This window comes from Pseudogymnoascus verrucosus (assembly GCF_001662655.1).
Source record: "Pseudogymnoascus verrucosus strain UAMH 10579 unplaced genomic scaffold scaffold_66, whole genome shotgun sequence".
NCBI classification, from domain to species: domain Eukaryota; kingdom Fungi; phylum Ascomycota; class Leotiomycetes; order Thelebolales; family Thelebolaceae; genus Pseudogymnoascus; species Pseudogymnoascus verrucosus.
Window position 1 is genome coordinate 21916 of NW_017263717.1, and position 17391 is coordinate 39306.

General features: G+C 51.4%; 6 protein-coding genes across 6 annotated transcripts; 4 read left to right on the top strand and 2 right to left on the bottom strand.

The window, feature by feature from the left end:
* Positions 1-41: 41 nt before the first annotated feature.
* On the bottom strand, positions 42-2205 carry VE01_09970 (uncharacterized protein). Its single transcript, XM_018279377.2, has 2 exons — positions 1259-2205; positions 42-1207 (listed from the first exon to the last, which is right to left on the bottom strand). The coding sequence occupies exons 1-2, from the start codon at positions 1714-1716 to the stop codon at positions 118-120; spliced, it is 1548 nt and encodes a 515-aa protein (XP_018125972.1). The 5' UTR covers positions 1717-2205; the 3' UTR covers positions 42-117.
* Positions 2206-2760: 555 nt separating this feature from the next.
* Positions 2761-4041, top strand: VE01_09971 (uncharacterized protein). Its single transcript, XM_018279378.2, has 2 exons — positions 2761-2883; positions 3080-4041. The coding sequence occupies exon 2, from the start codon at positions 3123-3125 to the stop codon at positions 3621-3623; it is 501 nt and encodes a 166-aa protein (XP_018125973.1). The 5' UTR covers positions 2761-2883; positions 3080-3122; the 3' UTR covers positions 3624-4041.
* Positions 4022-6388, bottom strand: VE01_09972 (uncharacterized protein). The gene is made up of 2 exons (XM_018279379.2): positions 5778-6388; positions 4022-5720 (listed from the first exon to the last, which is right to left on the bottom strand). The coding sequence occupies exons 1-2, from the start codon at positions 6029-6031 to the stop codon at positions 4481-4483; spliced, it is 1494 nt and encodes a 497-aa protein (XP_018125970.1). The 5' UTR covers positions 6032-6388; the 3' UTR covers positions 4022-4480.
* A 741-nt stretch (positions 6389-7129) lies between these two features.
* VE01_09973 (uncharacterized protein) lies at positions 7130-12555 on the top strand. Its single transcript, XM_018279380.2, has 4 exons — positions 7130-7180; positions 7275-7934; positions 7987-11086; positions 11137-12555. The coding sequence occupies exons 2-4, from the start codon at positions 7873-7875 to the stop codon at positions 12238-12240; spliced, it is 4266 nt and encodes a 1421-aa protein (XP_018125971.1). The 5' UTR covers positions 7130-7180; positions 7275-7872; the 3' UTR covers positions 12241-12555.
* A 582-nt stretch (positions 12556-13137) lies between these two features.
* VE01_09974 (uncharacterized protein) lies at positions 13138-15698 on the top strand. The gene is made up of 3 exons (XM_018279381.2): positions 13138-13627; positions 13681-13743; positions 13808-15698. The coding sequence occupies exons 1-3, from the start codon at positions 13363-13365 to the stop codon at positions 15217-15219; spliced, it is 1740 nt and encodes a 579-aa protein (XP_018125976.2). The 5' UTR covers positions 13138-13362; the 3' UTR covers positions 15220-15698.
* Positions 15699-15714: 16 nt separating this feature from the next.
* VE01_09975 (uncharacterized protein) lies at positions 15715-16763 on the top strand. Its single transcript, XM_018279382.2, has 3 exons — positions 15715-16007; positions 16171-16378; positions 16448-16763. The coding sequence occupies exons 1-3, from the start codon at positions 15772-15774 to the stop codon at positions 16715-16717; spliced, it is 714 nt and encodes a 237-aa protein (XP_018125977.1). The 5' UTR covers positions 15715-15771; the 3' UTR covers positions 16718-16763.
* Positions 16764-17391: the final 628 nt, after the last annotated feature.

Here is a 17391-nt window from a genome sequence, read left to right on the forward strand (position 1 = left end):
TACACAAATTTATTCATATTTGCTATAAATACCTAATTTGAGGGTGATATATTGAAGTCTGTCCTTTCACCCATGTAACTGTTATACAGGCCCTTACCCAGACTTTATACGGACCGTCTAGTCTTTATCCCCCCCCTTTCTCTTTCCACGCCGCGCGCGGCTGTACTCGTCCATTTCCAACCCCGCGGGCTCATCATTCCACTTCCAAAAGTTGCTCTCTTCATGTGTCTCATCGATCCTGTCACGCTGGTACTCCCCGTAATCCTCCTCGTCCTCGTCCACCTCACCTACCTCCTCAACCACAAATGACGTCCCTGTCGCCGGTCCGTACCCGTACGGAAAGTACTTCGACGCCTTGGCTACCAGCGCCTCCTTCGCTCGCTGCTTATCCCCAGGCGCCATCGGCTCGGCCAAGAGCTTCGGATGCTTTTTGGCCTGCGCTACAAAGCTTGCCTTGTCCTCGGGTATGTCTGCAAAGAAATACCTGTTATCTGCTCCCCAGTCAAGGTGAATCACGTAGCACGGCAGTATTTGGGCGCTATTGAATACGACATATTCATACTCATAGTTGCCGACGTGGCTATGAGCGCCTGGATATGGCCCACTACGCGTCCACCAGTAGTCATCACGGAACATCTGTGCGGAGCGGCCCATGAGCGTCGCGCAGACGAGTAGCTTCAAGCCCCAGAAGCCGTCGGGTGCAGTGGGTTGCGCCTCGGAGCCAGAGTAGGAGAGAGAGAACTCGGCTGAAGGGGAGGAGTAGATCCCCCGGCCGTAAGTACTTCCACAGCGGACGGGAAGAGCTTCGCCGGTCGTGGGGTTTATGGCCCCCGGCGCGAGAAAGCCGTTCTGTACGATGGAGGGGACGAAACGGTTACTGGTGCCGTGGAAGGTAAGTTTGGGAGCGGCGATATGCTCGACCAGCTCCTCGACCGTGTCGCGCCTACTGCTTTGATCCTTAGTGATGCAGGCCATGAGCTCATGCCGTGGCAGTGCTGTGAGTTGGTCGCGGATCTCGTTTTGGCATGCGATAAACTTGGAGTAGAGATTATCACGGAGGACGCTCTCCACGTGAAGTATTCGGAAGAAAGGGGGGACGAGAGCGCAGATCTCATCTGGCAATTTACCCAGGACATCGGAAGCCTTCCTGTCTATGGTGATAGATGATAAGTCTATACCTTCGCCAGAGACTAGATCATTTTTGAACCTGTTTCTAGATTAGTTCATAGCTGTCTTAACAATGTTAGATACAGCATACTTAGCACCTGCTCGATCTTCCACGCTTTCTTCTCGGGGTCCCATAATCGAGTCTCGATAACTCTCGAGGTGCCCAAAGGCCCTCCGAGCCACATGAAATGCAGACATTTCAAATTCAAAAATCCCAAAATCATCACTATGAGCTCTCCTGCGCCATCCATCATAGTTGTTCGTATCTGCATCCCGTGCCACTATCTCCCGTACTGCATTGCGCAGCTCGTCCACGGCAAGACGAGGCAGCGAGATATTCTCAATCTCGACTTGGAGCTGCTCGGCGGGGTATGTTGGCCCGGTGTGCAGCGAGATCGTTAGTTCTGGGTATGATAAAACGAGGATATCGAGGAGGTCTTCGTCGAATCGGTGGGAGGCATCGATCAGGCCGTGTTCAACAAGCTCATCAATCTCGTTAGCGCGGAGGAGACTGAGCTCCACGAGGTCCTCGTCGCTAAAGATAGGCATTCGATTTTCAGTATCTGTGCTCCAAACTATATTAAAATGCAGCAATGTATGCTTGAAGAATCACTTTCTTTGCCAGCTTTGCCTCGAATATAAAATATCGAAATAACAAAAGAAGTATTGGGACAAAGCCACCTGCCTCTGAAAACGGCCAGTATAAGTGCCATGATCCCATCTCTTTACCTGAAATATGACTCTTTGTTGTATTCCATTGCTCAGCCTCGATTTATGCCATTTTGGGGAAGCGACGTCGAAATCCAATCAGCGCCCACAGCCCCTTTGACAGGGTACGTATAAATCATGCGACTGGCGGAGAGTTGTTGGAACTACAGTAAAGAAATGTGAGTTAGCTTTATAGTTTACTCAGGATGAGTAACAAGCTTGTTGAGAGGCTATAATAACAAATTTAGCGCCGAGTAATTAGAGGCCTTCATCTTCACTTGGCAGTTGGAGTACACCATAGCATATCAGTCACATAAGTCTCGACGTGCAGAAAAATAACGTAGTCTTCATTCACACCAAAGCTACAGCTCCCCTTGATTTACACTCGTAAATCCAACTCCCTCTCCAATCTCAATCGGCAGCTCCGAAAAGCAAATAGCAATCACAACAAAGCTGTGTGTATCCCATCATCGACATTCGCGTCCCCTCGCCGGCAGTGAAGCCGACCCACGGGAGCAAACTTCCTATCAAGGCACCATCTGGCGCGTTCCTCTCCAGAGCCTCACACCTCGTGAAAGGTGCTGGCAACCGTCCACTGTGGTGACATCAAGGTGGGGGTCGTGGCTGGCTCTGTTACTTTTTGATGAAGAGAGAAAAGAGGAAGTTGCAGAGTCGCGAGAACTTTTATAGCAGGCGCGGCTGGCTTTGCTAGCGCGCCCTTAGCGAGGCGGCTTTTCCAGCCCAGCCCTTTTTCTTAGCATGTCACGTGTGCATAGCGGGGTTCGTTCTTTTTTTGTTGGATGTATGTCACGTGGTATTGAGGGGATGGGATGTCTACAGCTAAAGGGAGCTAGCCAACGTGTACTATAACTTCCAGACGGGGGTTATCAACCTCGAGCAGAGCAGTGCATTGACAGCACTTGTGCCTGCACGCAACCGCTCAAGAAGAGACGCTTCAAGTATAGCCTCCGCGCATATAGCCACAGTGGAAGTGGCTTCAAAACAAAGGTCGGTCAGCATTTAACGAGTGAATAATGTCGCGGGCTGAAGGTGATCGGGGACCGAGGAGGGAGACGCGGATATTCTTCCCCAGAGATCCAGCTCTCCCTGCGGACACCCACACTTGAAACGACAGGCTACTACTACTCCATGTACAGAATTTCATCATTTCTGGCGCGATCCCAAAACTGATACTGCAAGCTAGCACAGTCGCCCAGTCCCAGACCCGAAACCATGAGCACGACGGCATGAGCAGCACCCCCCAGCAAGATGGCGCGGACCATCCCAGCACCGTCGCGCCCTCCGCCAGCCACACCACCCTCGACTCGATCAGCCAGACGCTGTATATCGTCGTGAACCGCGGCGACCCGATCGACTCGTACTCGATGCGGCACACGTCTTTCTGGGTCAAGTTTTCCGACGGGCGCAACCTGCTGAGCCATGTGTGCGGCGCGGCCAGCTTCTTTGAGTTCGAGGAGCGCTGGAATGAGGCGCATCCGCAGGAGGGGAAGAATTTTGAGCGCATTATTTTTGTCATGACGATGCGCACTACGGTGGATGATATGACGATCCGGAATACGCTGCGCCAGACTCCGGTCAATAATAAGGAGCGCTCGTGGAATTGTCAGACTTGGATAGGCGATGGGCTGAAGAGGTTGCAGGATGCGAAGTTGCTGCAAGAGGCGAATACCATTAATGCTGCGGACCAGATGGTTGATGTGTTGCTGGAGGCTCCAGATGAGGAATGAAGTCTTGCTACGGGAGGCTTATGGGGGTGGGTTAAACGGTGGTATCTACTGGCGGCGGAGAAACAAAGCCGATGGGGCAGTCTTTGATATGCTCAGTCTCGTGGCACTTTGGAAGATGACCTCTACGCAGTTATACTAGGTGACGTGGTGGTCCCCCAAGAACGACTTGACAACTCTCAGTGTCCAGGATACCAGCTCAGGATGCCGACGGCGCGGCGCGAAATCAGAGTGAGTGAAAATCATCTCATGATCGTTGATCAAAGAGCTGAGAGCGACATCAGAAACGGGGAACTGGTTGAACTGATATTCGCTGTCAAGCGGGCTGGAAGCGAAAGTTGACTATAAATTAAAAAGTCACGCCGACATGAAAAATTGATACCATTTGTGAATAATACATTGTCTTATATATGTTGGTGATAGTATTTATGTTGTATTTCTCTGTTATAACTCTGTTATAATCCCATTTCAGGGGCCATATGAATAGGAAGGTATTATTCAGGCTTGTAGCTCTCTACAGAGTATTCCGCCCTGCCATATCATTATCGGAAGCATACACTTTCCTCTTCATTTTACAAATCCGTAATGCATGTAATGCGCCCCGGTATTCGAAGATCTCCGCATTAATACCGGCCCCAATTTGCATCACCCAAGAGATACGGCATAGAGTCATGACTCGATCTCTTAATTCGAGAGCGCGAAACGTTTTGGCACACCTGCCTTAGGTTGAGCCCGGCGGAAAGGGGAATGACTCAAAATCCCACGCACTATCCCTTGGTCATAGAAACCAGAGTGCCTTCTGAGTAAGACCAGCGCGCGCCTGGGACCGTAACAAACATATCCCACATCACGCCAACACCTCAGCCGTCCCCGGGAGAATTCGTCACCACAACCCTCTTCACCAACCTCACCCACCTCCTCCTCCTCCACTGCCCCTTCTTCCCCTCCCCCTCCACCCCCTCCTCCCACGTCGGCTTCGGCTTCTGGCTCACCTTCCCCGCCGGCTCGCGCAGCCCCGGCTCCGGATTCGAACCCTCATAGAGAATATCATACACCCATCTCTCACCCTCCGTCTCGACCTCCACGCCCGTAATGATCCGCTCCTCCACCCACTCCCTGCTCCACAGGTCCAAATTCCACTTCTTCTCGCTCCACTCCCAGTCCCGCGGCGGCGCGACGTCCTCGAAGAACTGCGTCCCCCGCGGCCTTTCGTTCGCGATCCGCGGCGCTGCTAGAGGGTCATACGGACTCGCTGAGTAGAGCCAGGGCTCCCATTCGCCCCTGCTGTCGAGCTTCTGCAGTTCGAAGACTTCGACTTCTCGCGTCTCGGGCTCCATGTCTAGCATGATGTCCTTAGCGACCCAGGTGTCGAGCCAGGATTTTGCCTCCGACTCCCGCGGCGCGACGTGCTGGTCGTGGGTGCTTGCGAGCATTTTGGCGACGGCGGGATGGCCGGAGAAGATGACGAACCAGCCGCCGATGAGGAAACAGAAGCGCCAGGGGACGAGGTGGGAGGCGATGAACATGGCGGCTGTGGACATGAAGAGGAAGAGGAAGAGGGCGGAGGAGAGGGGCTCGTTGCTGAAGTTCATGGGTGGAGCGAGCTTGGTGAGGATCTGGTCGTGGACCTGGCTGAAGTCTTCCATGCAGTTTTGTAGGTCCCCCATGTTGCGGAAGAAATCTTTGGAGAGCTCTTTGACCGGCTTGACGGTTGGTGCTGGTGCGAGGGCAGGGCCGCGGGGGGAGTATTCGAAGGATGTGGAGAGGGTTACTGGGGGGGCGGGGTGTCGTGCGATAAAGGAGGGGATGAAAACACCGAGGAGTAGGCCGGCGAGTGGGAGCACGGTGAGGAGATGCGGGTCTAGACAGACGAAGGTGTAGACTGCGAGGAGGGAGATGGTGTGTGAATATTTCCGCCAACTGAGAAGGCGGGTCATACGTGCTTGAAAGACAAAGACAACGCCGATGCGGGAGTTGAAGCGGCGGAAGTTTGCGGACATGGTTGGGAGGCTGAAGGCAGGTCGTTCAATGCGATTTGAATATGGAGACCCTTCCTGGTTTCTGGGTTGGTCCTCCACCGGTATGACCTGCTGCAGCAGCCTTCATAGTATTAGCATACGTGTCGTACAAACAAAGCAGGGCGAGACACTGTCGTACTTCTCTAATAGGCGGTCTTGCATACTTGGGCCCTTATCTGCCTTCTCTCCATTGTCGCCTTTGTTATCCGGTGATCGCCCAACCATCTTGCGAGCTTTGTTTCCGAGCTTTGATCGAATCGAGTTGTTCTTTCCCTTATTCTCTTTCCCTGGCGAGTTGTTATTAGGCTCGGACTGGGAGCTCGGGCTGTCGAGTCGTATAACCGGAACGCGTCCGTCTCTGTTCGCGAATGCGCCGTTGGTATACTCGTCCATGGCTACAAGCGTGGTCGACGTTAGTCAGGCGCGAAACGAAGAGGGCTAGCAGAGGCGTCCGCGGCTTCCTCGTTAGGCTGAGCCCGTTCGTTCTGGCGCGCGGGGTCGCTCTGTCCTGAGATGGAAGGCAGTGATGACGTCTAACGTATCGCAGGTATTGAATGTTGTATCGTGTATTGTGGGGTGTACATGTGCAATTCAGACCGTGCTACAAGCTGTGCACACACTCAAACCGAGAATTATCGTAAACCCTTTGATTGCTTCAACTATTCGATAAATCCCACGGCGTTCCGATGAACCTGTCGCGATTGTCACGGCCTTTTTCGTGGAATCCCGCCGTGGAGGGTTGCGTATGACGATGGTCCTCGGCATGTGCCAGTGGTCGGCCTGTGGCTGGTGGCCTATGGCGGCGTGGCTGACGGGTGTAAGACAGATTGAACACCGATTAACGCTAGGCTGAATCCGGTAAGGGCGCGGTCACATATTCGATGTCTGGGGACTCCTCGGGAGACAAGGCCCTACATACAGCGGAACCCCTTATTATTGCGTCAAAAATCCATCATCTTTTCTTTAGATGAGGCGAGTCATGTCTTCTTTTTATAGAGTAATATCTTGGAAATCAATGAGCAAAGCTGATGAGAGTGCTTTGATCTGCCCCTATTTTACCACTCCAAAGCGGCTGGGCGTTGAGCGTGTGTCAATGGTGTGTACAGTACGGGGAGACCGAAGCATGAGCAGCAATATCCTCACCGGTCAGCTATATATCCACCGCGTCAGCTATTAAATGCGTTCCCATATCTGAAGCTTCTCATGCCATTATCCCCTGAATTACTCTCAGCATAACACAGCACTGGTTACCCCGTAAACAAAGGACATGTAACAATTCACGCCTTGTGGTGCATGTGCGCCTTGCTCTATATAGCCCTGTGTTCATATGTGTTAATATACCCGGAAGCCTCTCGACGAGTAATATCAACAGCGCTAGCCTGTAAGTAATGCTTAGGGGATGTCAAAACTCGGCTGCCTTTCCTAATCTGGCGTTTTCTATAACCTCCCGGTTGTGGCCATATATCACTCTCCTCCACACCATGTCTAGCTGTGATAATAGAGCAAAACCCTACTGCTAAAACGCGATTATATTATTGTTTTGTACGCTTTCCTGGCCTTTTACTCCTCCTCCTTGTACATCTCCTGCTGTTGATCTGCGCACCACAGGAAATTCCCAATTTGACTCTTGCTATAGGCTTAACGATACTCCGAATCGGTACGTCGGTACATTAATTACGGTACGTATAAATGATGCAGCACGGACGCTATAGCCATTAGAGATTCTCGCTACGGTTGACCGTTGCCCGACCCTTTGGTTCCCCTGTAACTTTTGTTTTGAAACCAAATTCGTGAACTCAGCTTCAACTCACTCATATCGCCATCCTCGTACTCGAAGGGAGAGGGAGAGATAGATAGAAGGAGAGAAGCAACAAAAGCTACTTTGCCCTTCCGCACCCGGCCCATAGCCCCCTCCTGCCGGAACCATCGCCGTTCGAACACCAGGAGCAGCAGCACCTTCTCAGCGCGTTGCTCGGTCATCCTTCAACTTCAACTTCAGCGCCCACCTCCATTCATACTTGGTTCGCTTCGTCGCAGCTTGCGTTAAGCCAGATCGATCTGGCGACTTATTCGGACCTCGTCGACCTTCACAGACCCGTCGGAAATGCGATAGCCATTCTCTCTGCTCAGCTCCTCCAACGGACTGAGATCGAGCGCCTGCACTCGTGCTCCGCTCTCGCTCTTCAGCCCAACTCGTCACTCCTTTGAGGTCCTGAGCGGCCTGCATTGTTCCTATGATCAGAGACCAGATCGCACCGTCTGGCCCTAGACCAGCGGGTCTGCCCTCTCAAAAGTCGTAAGTGGTGCCGCATCCCTTAAACACCCCATCAATTGCTTACAATCTACAGCTCAAAGGAGAACCACGACCCCGTTGTTTCTGCTCCTCGACCACGCCTACCTATTGGCCGAGAACCACCGCCTGTTTTGAATAAGATACCCTTGCCCTCAGAACAAGCCTCGGGCGAACCTCTGGACTTTCTGCCCTCCCCAAGTTTCGACGATCTGCACATGAGCATATCATCGGCATCTGACGACCAGAGACTCGAGCCTTTCCCGGACACAAAAAGAGAACCTAGCCTGTCCAGCAGCATGATGTCCGACAGACCTACCGGTGGTGTAATGACCCGAGAAGCGGTTGAGGCGAAAGGTTTAGCCGGCCGCGGGGCGCCTATTACAAGGCCAGTTCGGAGTGGCTCTCTTTTAAGGAGGCAGAGTACCTCAAATCGACAGAGCAGTGTTTCCTCTACATCGTCTGCTATACCTGGGAGCATGGACCCGCCCACAGCCCCGCTTGCTATGCGCACACGCAGACAGAACCAGTACCCCCCAATATCAGCAAATAACGGAGGCAAAGGACAACGTAAATCCATCGGTTTTGGCGGCACTGAATCCGACACGTCTTTCAGAACATCTCACAGACGCAGACCAAGTTTAGCGTCCAGTATTACGGCGTCTGCATCAAATCAAAGCTTGTCAGATGCCACAAACGGCAGTCGGATGTCGGATTCGTCTGGAAACTTTCAAGGCGACACTTCACGTCTAACAACACCACGCGCATCGAAAACAAAGTCTCTCCAACCTCCATCTCGTCACAACCAAGAATCATCGTCGACCCCAAGAGGCACCCCTGATCATTCTAGATCATTATCATATGCTGGGAAGTCACCCGGCCGACACAACGGGCGCAACACGTCGACTCCATCATCAGCAGCAAGGCGTATGTCGCAAATGCCTTCATCCAATTCACATGCATCTGGATTAGGCGCAAGGACAATCAGTCCTACGGATACGAGACGAATGAAGCGGATGTCTACCATGCATGGTGCTCCACCTTTGCCAAATACTCCGCCTGTGAACCAGCAGGATCCTTCCCATCTAAGAGGATCGTCACGTTCGCCATCACTTCTTCCACGCATGAGCACTACGCCTTCGTCTTTGCGCAACACCCCGGACTTTAGCCGCAAAACGTATGGAGTCTCTACTGGATCCAATGGTGGGTTTACGCCGAGATCGTCAACTGGATCGCTCCAGCCCCAGCCTCGCTTGCTTCCTGTGCCATCGACTTCTAGACTACCTACTCCAAAGTCAAGAAATGTTCATAGCTCTGCCGGGAATGAAGAGGAGGAAGTGCCACCTGTCCCAGCAATTCCAAAGGCATATGAATCTCCAAAAGAGTCACCTGCCGAACCCCCACTCTATGCCGCTCGAAAATCAAGCCTCCCATTTGATTCGAGCAGTATAAACAGCCGGAACAGCAGCTCTACCAATGAGCTATCTGGAACATCATCCGGAAGAGATCCCAGAAATGTGGACTCAAGCTCTCACTCTAGAATACAGCACGGCATGGGTGCTGGGTCAGATGCTGAACAACATGGAAAGCGTGGGCCCCCTAAGAAAAAACACCTGCAGCCATTGCGACTCCCTCCACTTAACCTACTTCCCCTGAGCACTCCAACTGCAGCAAAGATTGCTGCTTTCCGCAATGATGCAGCTTCAAATTCCAACGGGACAGTAACGCCACCACCAAAACGAGCGAGTGCGAAGACCCCTACAACACCTATGACAGCATCGAAATCTACATTCTTTTCACACAATCGTGATGATATGTCGGGCCATATCACCGACCAGTTGCGAAGCAGCACATCGATCCAGCATTCAAGGCAAGACAATGGATCTACAAGTCCCACAAAGCCGCTACCCGCGCCACCAAACCCGGCACGACAGAACGCTGTGTCACCATTCATTTCATCGTCCTTACCAAAGAACAGTGGAGAGTTCAACTTTTTGCCAAGACCACAAACAAGTGGTGACTTCCCAACCGACTTTTCTGGCGAACAGAGGCTGAGTAAATTAAATGGCCCTCGGGCTCTGAATACTGCCCTGCCACCCAAGGCTGATGATCCCCCAACTTACGATCAGTCAAGCCAAGACGAGGCCCAGACACCGTCGTCGGCGTCATCGCTTCGGAGAAAGCTCAGCCTTGGCTGGAGACGTACTGGTTCTAAAAGCAGCATTAGCTTGTCTCATGCAGCGAACGAGAGGGCGGCTAACGACAAGAGCTCGGAATATGCACCTCAACCTCCAAAGCACGATCCAAAGCATAATGACATGCCACCTCCAAGACTTCCTGCGTCGATGAGTATGCAGAACGTTAACAGCCAGGCGGCAACGTCAAGCCCAAGCCCGACTGTGAAGCCGATGTATCTGGAATCGAAAAGACGGAAAAGCTCCATTTCGAGTCTCACGCTACCCGTTGCTCAAGAACGCACACAAGGCAATAACTGGGGTATTACCCCCCGTGGTCCGAAGAAAGAGGATACTACAGATATGAAGCCTCTACAACCCAAGCTCAACCCGCAGCGATCCTCGGCTTCAATGATTGCCCATGGCCAGAGAATAATCGGACCCAAGGCGTCCTCGAGTGCCTTGAGGCCGGTGAATCCTTACGCTTCCAAGCTCGACAAGGATGACTTAGTGGCAGAAGAGGAGATGAGGAAAATGGCGTCAAGGCGGAAAGAGACCGAGCAAGCTGCGAAAGTACTCGATGCCCTCCGAAAACGTGCCACGCCCAAGGAGAGGGTATCTCCGCAACAAGCAGTGCAAATGGCACATCTGAACATTTATGAGCGCGGTGAGATTGTTGACTTCAAGGATGTTTACTTCTGCGGCACGCAAAGCGCAGCCAAACATGTTGGGAAAGTTCAATCTGATAATGCCAACTTTGGCTACGACGATGAACGAGGAGACTACAGCATTGTAAAGGGCGACCATCTCGCATTTAGGTACGAGATCATCGACATCCTCGGAAAGGGTAGTTTCGGTCAAGTTGTTCGATGTATCGACCACAAAACTGGCGGCTTGGTTGCTATCAAGATTATTCGGAATAAGAAGAGGTTTCATCAGCAGGCACTTGTGGAAGTCAACATCTTGCAGAAGCTGCGCGAATGGGTAAGAATGATTTCACATTTGCCAAATACTGTTACTAACAGCGCCGATAGGATCCAACAAACAAACATAGCATGGTCAACTTCACGCAAAGTTTCTACTTCCGTGGCCATCTTTGCCTCTCTACTGAACTTCTTGATATGAACCTCTACGAGTTCATTAAGTATAATGGCTTCAAGGGGTTCTCGTTGAAGCTCATTAGGCGCTTCACCAAACAGCTTCTGGGCAGTCTGCTTCTTCTTAAGGTTCACAAGGTCATCCACTGTGATCTCAAGCCAGAAAATATTCTACTTGCTCACCCAATGCACTCGGAGATCAAGGTTATCGATTTCGGTTCCAGTTGCTTTGAAAACGAAAAGGTATATACCTACATTCAATCTCGATTCTACCGATCGCCAGAGGTTATCCTCGGTATGAGTTACGGAATTGCAATTGACATGTGGAGTGTTGGCTGTATCTTGGCTGAGCTTTATACCGGCTATCCGATTTTCCCTGGCGAGAATGAGCAGGAGCAGTTGGCCTGTATCATGGAAGTGTTTGGACCACCAGAGAAGCATCTTATTGAGAAGAGCACAAGAAAGAAGCTCTTCTTCGATTCTATGGGCAAGCCACGACTCATTGTGTCATCGAAGGGCCGTCGCCGGAAGCCTTCGTCGAAGACCTTGCAACAAGTCCTGAAGTGTGACGACGAGGTGTTCCTGGATTTCCTTTCGAAGTGCTTGAGATGGGATCCAGCCAGACGAATGACGCCAGACCAAGCTGTTCAACACGAATATATCTTGGGACCAAAGACATCGCTATCAGCACCACGACCCCTTGGAGGCACCAGCAGAAATGAATCGCCAGTCAAGCGATATAATACTACGGCTACCTCCCAGAGTAGCCAGCGACCTCTCCCAGAGCCTCCGGTGACTGCACTTCGCAACGGTGGCACGAGGACTCGTGATCCTAGTCCGAATAAACCTCCGGCCCCAAGGAGATTGTCCAATGTACATAACCTAAGCAACCCAACAATCTCGACCGCGAGCAAGCGCGCCAGTATTGGCCCTGCAGCCCAGACCACAAGTGGGCTACCGAGAGTCGCAACACGGAGCACGAGCGGGAGGCAAGACCTGGCCATCTCAGGAGCCGGAGCAGCGATGAACAGGAGAGGATGAAAAGTGATTGACGACGTTTACGAACAATATTATCGGCGGCAGATATATACATATGACGAGGGGGATGACGGGGACCGGATGGGGTTTAACGATAGGGTAGTCGGTTCTACTTCTTGCGCGTGTGTGTTCAGCATTGTGTGGCGTGCATAGCTTTGCGAATTGGCCCCTACGCATTTTGCGGGCTTCTGCTTGCCTCGGGCGGGACAGTGTTTTTGTGTTTTGACATACCCTGATGCTTTTCTCTTTTTGTTCGCGAGATGGAAGCGCCACGGGATGTGGCGGACATGGAATAGAAGGATGGAGTGTGGGCGGGGATGGGAGCTCGACCCAGGGGGCTCTACTTATCGGGGCTTTGCATATCGGGCTCTTGTGCGATTTTTGTTAATAATGGGTGGGTGGTTGGGTGGGTATTAGGGCCGGAACTGGGACTTGGGCATTTCATGGAGGAGCGCTGGAAAGTGGGTGTTTGAGTGCGTTCTTCTGGAACTGGGTGGGTGGGGGTTGATGTATGGTGTAGATGAGGATACACACTTTAAAGTCTTTGTACGAGTCAAATGAACATACGACACGGGACTAAGACACCCGCTTCTTACTATGATTTTGCTTCACTGTGGTCTAGGCTTATGGCCATTTGTTCTGTTGATGAATTGCTTGGGTGACGTTGTGAAGAGGCTGAGCTGCTGGGCTATGTGATTTGACGTTTATAACCAGTCCGACGATGACCGAGCTTTCCACTAATGAGGGGGATGTGTGTTTGGGTATTGGCCGGAAGACAGTTACCCGAGTTGTAGACCCATCACGGGCCTAGAATTAAAGTCGCTAAAAAAGCTATAATTGCTTACTTATCACATCCAGTTTCAGCAGTACGAAAGTCGCTCCGACCTCGATGTGTTTGATGTTGATGATAAACTCCTGTCGACTGCCGGTGCCAAGACCACGGATAGTCGGCGCTTCAGTAAGCCGTCCCTCAATTAGAGTATGACGACATGTGCTAGCTGCCGCACAGCTACCCCGCAGCCAATAAACAGGGCCCAATAGTTAATGACCACGACCTCTCCACCCTCCCAATCAACATAGCCCTCCCTGCGCCAGACGAAACATAATTACAAATCCCATGAGTAGATGATCTCCTCAAAGCTTCTATATAACAGTAGTCTGCGACAGATTGTTCGACAGGCTCCGAGAGCATTTAAAAATCCGATTTTCGCAGTTACAGCGCAGACGAGAGCTATGGCGACGGAATTCAAGATTAAGAACCTTGCGGCGCTTGATTTGAAGCCGGGGGAGAAGAGGCAGGTTGAGGTGGATGGGGTTGAGGATGGGAAGGTCTTGTTGCTGAATGTTGGGGGGAAGACTACTGCTGTCGGTGCTAGATGCACTCATTATGGTGAGTTTGGTGCTGTGTTTACGAGTTGCTTCTGTTGCTCACACATGAACCAGGTGCCCCGCTTGTCAAGGGAGTTTTGACTGGAGATGGCAGAATTACCTGCCCATGGCATGGAGGTGAGTTATACCGACATTTCAATACTGTAACTGCGACGGGGACAGCTCACTAATGATATTGTAGCTTGCTTCAACGCAACGACGGGTGATATTGAGAACGCCCCAGCCCTTGATAACCTCCCCGTCTTCGGGCTCGTCGAGAAGGATGGCGGTGTCTATGTCACAGGTGCGCAGGACAAGATCAAGGGAAGCAGGAGAAAGCCAAATATCAAATGCTCTGCTGTGAAGCCTGAGAACATCGTTGTTGTGGGAGGCGGGTCGGGGGCCATTGGTACTGTTGAGGCGCTTCGCGAACAGGGTTATAAGGGCTCCATCACTTTGATCAGCAATGAGGGATACCTGCCAATAGACAGGACGAAGCTGTCTAAGGCTCTGATTGCCGACCCGGTCAAGATTGGACTGAGAGACCAGCCATGGTTTGACGAGGCGGGGATCACCACTGTCACTGATGAGGTGACCGAGGTTGATTTCCTCACTAAGAAAGTGCACACGAGATCTTCGAGCGTGTATCCCTACACCAAGCTGGTGCTCGCAACTGGTGGAACCCCTCGCCAGCTCCCACTACCAGGCTTCAAGGAGCTCGGAAACATCTTCGTGCTACGAAACATCCATAATGTCAAAGACATCCTGGCCGCTATTGGCGAGAAGAACAAGAAGATTGTTGTCATCGGCAGCTCTTTCATCGGCATGGAAGTTGCCAAAGCCACATCTAAGGACAACACCGTCTCGGTGGTGGGTATGGAGAAGGTTCCCCTCGAGCGCGTCATGGGCGAGCAAGTCGGCTCCTACCTACAGAAACAACTCGAGGCAATCGGCGTTAAGTTCCACATGAACGCCGGCGTCGACAAAGCCCTGCCCTCCGCCTCTGACCCCTCCAAGGTCGGCGCCATCCAACTCAAAGACGGCACCAAACTCGACGCCGACCTCGTCATCCTCGGCGTCGGAGTCGCGCCTGCAACCGAATATCTTAGGGGCAACAAGTCCGTGCAACTCGCCAAAGATGGCTCCCTAACTGTCGACGGGGACTTCCTCGTCCAGGGCGTCGATGGTGTCTACGCCGTCGGCGACATCGCGACGTACCCTTACCACGGCCCCGGCGGCAACGGCGCCCCGGTCCGCATCGAGCACTGGAACGTAGCGCAGAACTCCGGCCGCGCAGCCGCCGCACACATCGTCTCCCCAACAGTGGCGCGCAAGCCATTCATCCCCATTTTCTGGTCAGCGCTCGGGGCGCAGTTGCGGTACTGCGGGAACACGGTGACTGGGTATGATGGGAGCGTGGTGCAGGGGTCGCTGGAGGAGTATAAGTTTGCGGTGTTTTATACGAAGGGGGAGGAGGTGGTGGCGGTGGTTACTATGGGGAAGGATCCGGTGGTGTCGCATGCGAGTGAGTTGATGAGGAGGGGGATGTTGCCGGGGAAGAAGGAGTTGGAGGGGGGGCTGGATATCTTGACGATTGAGGTTCCTGCTTTGTAAGTGGTGTGTTAGGATTGGGGTTTATGGGAAGTAATATGGCAATGACTTTTGCGAGTTGAGTTGATCTCTAGCTCTTGCGGACAGAAATGAGAGAATATTCCACAGTGCCTCGTCCATCTTGCCTGGGGCTGAACAAATGAGCGGATACCTTGCCAACCCCGAACAGTTGTGGACACTAACAAGACTCAAACGAAAATGTACAAGGCAAACAACTCCTCCGGCAGCGTATGCTCATTGGTTTAGCCGCGTTGAACTCGTCAAGAAGCACCACATTATTAAATCGTGTGAAGGCAGTAGGTAGCCAAGTGTTGACGACTAAACAACTTCGTCATCGACCTTCTGCCTCATAGGAGACAATGCGGTGTGGGCGGTGGTGCCGTGCTTATAAGTCGGAGCGATTCTTTCCCCGAGGCCCCGTACAATATCTGGCTTGTTACAAGAATAGTTATCATCATTTTTATTATAAGTGTTCATTGGGCTCTTTCTATAGATTTAATTTTTCTTGTCTCTGTGACTATTATTGCCGACTGTGCAATCTTGTTGATATAAATCATGAAGCTCATCGTCGCCGGCTCGACTGGCTTTGTCGGCACTGAGATCGTCCGCCAAGCCCTTTCTCATCCTGCTATCACATCGGTCGTCGGCCTCGCTCGTCGCCCTACTCCCACGCCGCATAATGCCGATCCCGGAATGGATACAACGAAGCTCAAGTCCGTTGTCTGCGAAGATTTCATGAACTATACCGACGACGTCAAACAAGAGCTAGCTGGAGCCGATGCTTGCATTTGGTATGTGTAGATTGCCCTCCCTCCCTACACATCTACAGGTACCTTTTTCCAGACTATGTTCACTATATTTCTCAAACAAATAGTGTTTTTTTGAATATTAGAGTATTTTTGGACGAGTCGGCCAACTCCTGCTATTATTTCCTTACTAACTAACCTATAATAGGCTTGTTTCCGTCACGATTACCCGTGCTAGATCGGTGACTCAAGAGAAGGCGCGTGAGATCTGCCTCGAATATACCATGACAGGACTGGATACCATATCTGAGCTCTCTACGAGCAAGCAATTCCGCTTTATCTATACCAGTGGCGCCAAATCCGAGCGAGACCCTACCAGGGCTCCTTGGCTGATGAGAGACTACCTCTTACTTCGCGTAAGGCCTCTATCCTCTTTTCTCCTGAGCTTCACAGCTCAGCTGCTGTTCTGTACTAAGAGTCTATAGGGTGAGGTTGAAACTCGTGTCCTCAATTATGCCAAGGACTCTGGGAGCGATGTGGAGGCATGTGTGGTTAAACCCGGGCTGGTTGATGGAGAGACGGGGAGGATAGTAAGGGGCTTGCAAACGGTTGGTTGCTATATGATTAATATGCCGAGAGTGGAAGTTAGTGACCTAGCGGCGGCGTTGCTACAGCAAGTAGTGGAAGGGTTTGATAGTGACACGCTGCTTTATGAGGATCTCGTTAGGATAGGGCAAAAGGCTCTCGCAGACTAATAAAATAATACAGAAATCTCCATAATAGTATTATAATTCTTTACCGTGTGCGAGTGCTAATATACTTAGGGTCTTTTAAAATTGTTCTATATATCAGACTACATGGAAGCTGGCCGTTTGTAGTTATCACCGTGATTTTTTTTTTGTTTACAAATATCGGGATGCATTGGAGAAATGTATTTGTTGTCTGTGATACTTTCGACCCTTAATATTCATGGTGACAACGTGGTTTCTTCCTGGCAACGGGGTCTTCGACGGGAACGGTGGTGGTTCATACAGTATGTTTCACAGCAACTTCCACAAGATAATCCAGTAGTTTGCTTCTCAGACATGGGTTTCCGCAGAGTCATGCAGCAGCAACGTGGGTTGCTAGACAAACAATTCATTGTTTTGGCAGGTACATAATTTCATAGACAGGGCCCATTAATTTTGGCCTTAACTGCGAGTTTCAACTGAAATAAATGTGGCCAGAGCTTCTGCACGGATATGAGGCCGTTCATGGCTTCAAAGCACTGCATTATGATAAGTTATACTGGACGATGAGCTTGTCTTGAATCCTCCAATGTCAAAGTCATTACAGGTCTATTTTATGTTCAGCTGGAGTAGTAAAATATTTAAATTACAACAACATCATATACCTCGCCTCACGACTATCTTCCGGCTTGTTTACTGTA